General features: G+C 46.9%; 1 protein-coding gene across 1 annotated transcript; it reads right to left on the bottom strand.

The window, feature by feature from the left end:
* Positions 1 to 1,506: 1,506 nt before the first annotated feature.
* LOC143104268 (NADH dehydrogenase [ubiquinone] 1 alpha subcomplex subunit 4-like 2) lies at positions 1,507 to 6,952 on the bottom strand. The gene is made up of 4 exons (XM_076268254.1): positions 6,837 to 6,952; positions 4,126 to 4,211; positions 3,386 to 3,446; positions 1,507 to 1,726 (listed from the first exon to the last, which is right to left on the bottom strand). The coding sequence occupies exons 1-4, from the start codon at positions 6,876 to 6,878 to the stop codon at positions 1,670 to 1,672; spliced, it is 246 nt and encodes an 81-aa protein (XP_076124369.1). The 5' UTR covers positions 6,879 to 6,952; the 3' UTR covers positions 1,507 to 1,669.
* Positions 6,953 to 7,368: the final 416 nt, after the last annotated feature.

Here is a 7,368-nt window from a genome sequence, read left to right as displayed (position 1 = left end):
GGGGGCAAGAGAGATGCCTGATCCTGAGGCCTCCTACTCCTTGGTGGCGGCGGCGGTGCAGAACTGCGTGCGACAGGCACCGCGCAAACAAGCCGCCGAGAGAAGCACCGGAACGATGAGGAATAAACACATGGGCCAGCTCGCGCTCTATCTCTCTTTCTCTCGCTCTCTCTCTCCAGCACTGCCAACTCTCACACATAAACACACACACACACACACACACACACACAGAAGCACACTCTTCCCACACCTCCCTGAGCCCCTCTCCTGGCTCCGAGCTGTGGAATTGCCTGAGCGCTGGGGTGTGCGAGGCTGTGCAGATTGCCTGCGGGCCCGTGGATGAATAGCAATACAAAGAATAACAAATGGAGGGAATGCAATCATGATGGCCCACGAAGCCTTCCGGTTGGGTAATGACTGTCCCTGTGTGTGTCTGCGGGCCAGTGATTATGCCTGGTGAGAAGCCTCGGCCTGCCTGATTACCTGTCAGCATGCACTGGGACCCTGACAGGCTCACTGCGCTCCACTGTGACACACACACACACGCACGGAGTCTAAGCACCAGTGGTGAAGACCTATGATATCAGTGAGTGTGTGTGTGTGTGTTTTTCTTGTGCTTCACCTCCCTGCTGGTTTAGTTTCCTGCAGTGGTCTCGGTTGGTTGTGCCTTTTTGGGTGACGTGATGTCGACAGAGACAGGTTAAAGGCAGAGAGTTTTTTTGTCTCCATTTTCCCCCACATTTTTCGAGCTAAATGACACCTGCTAGGAGGAGACGGTACAGATTGCATGTGGATAGCATGCATTACTATCTCGGCAGTGCCACTCACTTCCAATTGTCTATCCATAATGCAGGAGAAATTTGACACTATCAGATAAAAGCAGAGGCTTTTTTCTCAGACTGCACTTGGGCCTCCAGAACCTTCCTTTACTCCAAAGCCAGCTGTGTCTTCAATGCTTGTCATTCACAATGTACCACAAAAACATCAGACCATGACAGAAAATTTACCAGAGGAGTGTTTTTGATTTCGGCTCGGAAAAAGCAATCACACATTAATTTAAAACACACACACACACACACACACACTAACACGGCTGTATTTTCAAACTTGCTTTCCCCCCACCGAAATTCAACCTTACTCTTTATTATATTATTCACAAATAGAAATTGCGGTTTCATTTCATTCAGGGCTCATTTTAATTGCTGGCTGGAACTTCACCTCTGAGCGTGCAGTGCACCCCGTACACTCCTGTGTGTTCATGAAGAGTCGGAGGTGCCCCAGTTGCCCCACCCTCTTTTCTCTTTCATTGCTTTGGAGAACGCTGTTGCTGAATCATATTCATATATAAGGTGAATTTTTCACCCCTTTTCTGATGAACACACACACACAGGCAAAACGCTTTTCAGCAGTGATCTTTAATGGCTTTGCGTTCGTATGGTAGCCTATAAATAGTTTATTTTGTTAATTATTTTTAAATTATTTTTCATTTTGTTACATTTTTTCCTTCTGTTTTTCGTGTTTTTTTTTTTTTCTTCCGTTGATGGCGCTGGCCCCGAAAGGCGTTGGGTGACCGGATCATCAGGGAGCGGCGTGAGGACTGCTGCTGGCTGTCGTCATGGTGACAGGGGACACTGCCAGAGTCGGTGCCGCAGGACCCCGGCGAGGACCTTTAAAAGTCAGGCCCTTCCTTCTTCAGACTCTTGTAGTCAGTGGTGACAGCCACCAACTGAGAGGGGACGAAGAGAATACATTTAAATATGCTTTGCTTAAATTAACTTCATCAGTGTGTGTATGTGTGCGTACCTGTGTGTGTGTGTGTCTGTGTGTGTCTGTGTGTGTGTGTGTGTGTGTGTGCACATCCAGGAAAGCAAACACAAAGGCACACAATCCACTGTTTTGCTACCCCAAAAAGCAGTGTCTTGCAGACACACAAACACACACACACACACACTCATGCGCATGCATGATGCCACAAACACACACACACACACACACACACACACACTAGTTTTGTGAGCGAGGTGTGGAGATGGCCAGTAGTGTCTGCTGCTGAAGCTGATCAGCGGTGTGTGTTTGCATATGTCACAGACGGCAGTGGCGTCCCCTGCCGTGACAGAAGACACGCTCTCCGTCTGCGCTGATTATTTTCCTCCTGCATATTCTACCTTGATTGGTTTGGCACACACACACACACACACACACACACACACACACACAGCAGCACTACCTCCCTCTCTCTCACTCCCTTTCCACATCTTCATTATTATTATTGTTGAGACTGCTGTGGAATTCCGATGCGTGACCTTTGCCTGCTGTTGAGAATTAAACATGCCGTGTTGTGACCTTTTGTCGGCCGTGACTTTTGTTACGCGGGCACAGGCCTCCGCCTGGCATCCGGCCCAGCTCCGCCTGGCATCCGGCCTAGCTCTCCCCGGGAGCGGAACGGACCCAAGCCGACAGCCGAGCGGCGTGGCGTGGAGCGGTATGGAGTGGCGTGGAGCGGTATGGAGTGGCGTGATGTGGCGTGGAGCGGTATGGAGTGGAGTGGCGTGGCGTGGCGTGGAGCGGTACGGAGTGTCGTGGCGTGGAGCGGTACGGAGTGGAGTGTCGTGGCGTGGAGCGGTACGGAGTGGCGTGGCGTGGAGCGGTATGGAGTGGCGGGCGGCACAGCACGGTGTGAGGAGCAGGGTGGCGCTTTACCGCAGCTCATCCTCATCTCCGCTTCTCTCTCTCCCTCTCTCTTTCTCTCTCTCTCCCTCCCTCCCTCCTTCCTTATTCCGTTAGTCTCCGTTTGTTAATATTTTCATCAGCTGTCAGAAGGTGTGTTGCTCTTCATCGGAGCCCCTCGTCTCCCTCTGAAACAGCCGCCAGCCAGAACAAAATGTTCGTCTGCCGAATGATGAATTATTCTGTCAAACGGACATGCCTGGAAATACTTACCAACAGAGGCAATTTGAGAGACCACACACACACACACACACAGCTTGATTTCAGTGAGTTAATAAAGATGCACTTGAGTGTGTATTAGTGAGTGTGTGTGTGTGTGTGTGTGTGTGTGAGTGAGTGTGTGTGTACGTGAGTGAGTGTATGTGAGTGTGTGTGTGTGTGTACGTGAGTGAGTGTGTGTATGTGAGTGAGTGTGTGTATGTGAGTGTGTGTGTATGTGAGTGAGTGTGTGTGTACGTGAGTGAGTGTGTGTGTGTGTATGTGAGTGAGTGTGTGTATGTGAGTGTGTGTGTACGTGAGTGAGTGAGTGTGTGTGTACGTGAGTGAGTGTGTGTGTGTGTATGTGAGTGAGGAGAGGGTGAATCAAGACTGCAGACCTGTCAGCCTAGTGTCCGTCAGGTAGGAGCAGAGGTAAGCCCAGGGCTGACACGCAGCTCACCTTGTACTGATAGGTTGGGTCGAGCTTGTTCCAGGGCTCTGGATTGCTCGTCTTGTTCCAGCTGCTTGTGAGCATGTGGGGAGGCAGGGAGAGGAAGAGGAGAGAGGGATGGAGGGAGAGGAGAGAGGGATGGAGGGAGAGGAGAGAGGGATGAAGGAAGAGGAGAGAGGGATGAGACGAAGAGGAGAGAGGGATGAGACGAAGAGGAGAGAGGGGTGGAGGAAGAGGAGAGAGTGATGGTAGAAGGTTATGGTTATAGAAGCAGATAACACTTCTTTTTAAAACTGTTCACCTTAAATGGACTTGTCAGAACAGCGACAGAAAAGTAAGAATTTCATTGCAGGAACTGCATGACAATAAAGTCTTTTGACTCCTTGAATCCTTTTAGTTGGCACCCTGTATTGCATGAAATGGAATGGGTTCTCGTGGAGGTGTTGAGATCTACAGGTCATGCAGCACCATGACACAAATATAAACACAAGCAGGCAACGGCTCGACCTAAGGCCTCCTATAACTCCAAACCCACGCCAGCACAGGAGTTTGAACCTACATTACCATCATATACGAGCCTAGTTTTTCATCCCAAACGTCTTGGCATGCAAATGATGATACTCAGTCATTCATTGGCCAAACAAATTCTCACCCTCATTCCCTTGACTTGATTTTCAAGTATTCATTAGCTAAGATGCTTTATTATGAGTGTGGAGGGGGGGGGGTGTGCAGTTTAGCGTGGCGCTTACGTGACGTGCGGTCCCTTGGCCAGGCGGACGAGATAGAGGCTGGCTCCGCCCATGCCAAGTATGAGGAAGCAGAACTGGGGTATGAGCTGGAGACGGAACATATACATTAGAACCGTCTGTGTGCAGTCAGTAGAACATATACATTAGAACAGTCTGTGTGCAGTCAGTGGAACATATACATTAGAACCGTCTGTATGCAGACAGTGGAACATATACATTAGAACAGTCTTTGTGCAGTCAGTGCAACATATACATTAGAACCATCTGTGTGCAGTCATTGGAACATATACATTAGAACAGTCTGTGTGCAGTCAATGGACGATATGATGCATGGCCACCGCCCGCATGCATCCATGTGGTCAGCTGTCTGTTCGGCTGGGGATCTGTGTGATGCACATCTAAGCCAAGGTTGGCAAGCACAAAGGCTGTATATGATATATATTAATATGTGTGTGTATGTGTTTGTCAGTGTGTCTGTGCATATGCATAAACAAATACACACAGACGAAGGTTGTTATTCTTCCCTCTCGCTGCTGTTTAATATGTATGAGGCGCAGGCTCGCTAAGGCAGTTCGCTGTCAGGCAGGGTTGAGCGGGCAAGGACACCGCAGAAGAGAGAGATCTCCGGCTGTGTGTGCGTGCCATCCTCATATGCCCACATCCCACCACACACACACACACACACACACACACACGCAGCACCCAGCCCAGACACACTTTCCCTTGCCCCCCTGCCTCACACCTCTCACACCCCCAGCCTGTCATGCTGTGTGACAGGATCAGAGGCTCACTTCCGGGGAAGGTGGTGGTGGAAGGGAAGCATGACAGGGATTAGAATAGAAATGCACATTAAGAGAGAAAATGTGACGCCTCGATTCAAACACACACACACACACACACAGACACATTAAAAAGGAAAGCCAGACTGATTTTTTGTGGCTGTGTAACAGAAGAAAGAAATGAATAGATATGACATGGCAGACCGATAGACACTAACGCTGTCCTCTAGAGACACTAACGCTGTCCTCTCTCTGTCCTGTTTCTAAAATCGTATTTATTTGGCCTCACAGAGGTTAAATCTGCAGAATCTGATTAAACAAAGTTTTCATTTCGATGGAAAAAATTAAACAAATAGGGTGCAATGTGTGACTCCCATGAAAAAGAGTTTTTTAACGCCCTTAATGAAACAGTGAATTATAGGGTGACTATATACTGCATGTGTCAGAGCACCTGCCAGGGGGTGGCAGCACTCTCTCCGGCCAGCGGCAGCCTGCACTGAAGCTTTAGAGGTCTTACTTAGCCACCGTCATACATTATCCAACATGGCAATCAATCGTTGCATAAGTGGCATTGTGAAGGCCCATTCACATTCAGTTTTTTAAAAAGAAATAAATAAAGTAATAAGGTATAAATCAAACACGAGTTCCGTTCGGCATTACCAGGTAATTACTTACTTGAACACTCAGCAAACAGCACATCTGCAAAGAAAGTTATGTGGGCAATTAAGGGCTCCTTTTTATATATATAAAAAAAGTGTTTCACACCTGAGCTTAGATGTGCGAAAGCAATCTACAGTTTATCTTCCCAGAACGTTTTTCACCTAATCAACAAACACCTGTGAACATCTGTGTGTGTGAGTTTATTAACTTCAGTTTAATGACAGAAAGTTATGGAATGCTGAGTCTAGAAATATTTGGTTTGCTAGTGACCTGACTCAGGGCCATTCTGATGACCAACACATACAGTAAAGGCCCTTTAAGAGGGACAGACATTGGAAATTATCTGTACAAATGCAGTGATGCATCACACTGGATATTTGCTCTGCAGTTCTCTATGTGTATTGCATCCATCAAATATCCATTAAATATCTAAGTAAGTGATCCCGCGCTGAAAAATACATTTGGTTTATTCAACTGTGTCCAGGAAACTGTCCAGATATCAATGTTCCACAAGTTCTTAGTTGTCGGAACAGCCAACAAGGTCACTGTTGACTTCATAAGTTCCATCTAGCTAACTCTGGGCTTCAAGGGCAGCAAAACTCTCCCACTTCAAGTTCTTGATAGCCTAATACTGTTGCACTGATTTGTGGTTGGTGCCCAGCCAAGCCAAGTTTGCCACAGGAAACTGGGTCATCTGCAGATTGATTCTCTGAAGCCTAATGTGCCGATTGTTTTCTGTACAACACAAGGACGTGCTGGCATTTAGTACATACTCTCGGACCTACCAAATACAGGCAAAAATACATTTTAGAATAGAAAATGAACACATCAAATATATGAAATACAAATGCTAATTCATTGCTAAATGCTAATTTGGATGCAAAATGAACAGACTATCTCTGCATGCTGTGAGCCATGCCTTAGATGAACACACTTCATACCTCTGTGCTCTAATCTGAGTAATGATGACTCATAATCCATTTGATTAATATCCATGCCACTTAGCCACATGCCAACGAGAGACTCTGTACACTGGATATTTAAGTAGCTTGCTATATTCCTAATCATTCTTCATATAGATATCTACTGCCAACTGTCCAGCAATATATATTTTTCAGCTTTCATGATTTCTGTTCCACCTTTGAGAAATATGTCATGCACTGATTGCATAATGAATTATATGGGCAAATTTATATTAGGTGGAAGTCATAAAGCTCAGAAAAATGACAACCAAGTATGTTTTTTATAATAAATCATACAAAGATAACTTACCCCAGGGTGCTTCTTTGCATGCTGAAACATTGTTCGAAGCATGATGATGTCCCTAAAACAACGACACCGAAGAATCTAAATTCCACAAGAAGGACTTCTTTGACCAAAACAAAGCTGCTGAGTATCTGCCACTGATACTGACTCTGAGTGACTGAGTGACTGACGAATGACGGACGGTCTGCTGATGATGGATAGCGAGCGGGTGGATGGGGTGACTCCGGGCGAGTTGCACTCCTCTGTGGGGGCGATGGCGAGCCTGTCTGGGATCTGTTGTGACGCTTCCGTGGGTCTGGAAGGGGGTCAGTGGGTTTGGGAGGGAGGATTATGTAATCCCCTTAATCACATCTGGCCTCACATGAGGCCTTACGTAAACATTGTATTCATCTGTTGCAACATAAGAAGAAAACAAGATTTTGTTTCTATTTATTTTATTTGCATAAGGTGACTAGGTTGTGTTTGTGCTGGCTGCATGTCCAGTGTTACAGTGCCTATGAAAAGTCTTCAGCCCCATGCTAAAGTTGACCAAAAATAC

Source organism: Alosa pseudoharengus, unplaced genomic scaffold (assembly GCF_046254945.1).
Source record: "Alosa pseudoharengus isolate Yale_2024_CS ecotype anadromous, Long Island Sound unplaced genomic scaffold, YU_APseudo_1.1 YU_APseudo_1.1_scf_5, whole genome shotgun sequence".
Classification (NCBI taxonomy): domain Eukaryota; kingdom Metazoa; phylum Chordata; class Actinopteri; order Clupeiformes; family Clupeidae; genus Alosa; species Alosa pseudoharengus.
This window is presented reverse-complemented; position numbering and strand designations above follow the sequence as displayed.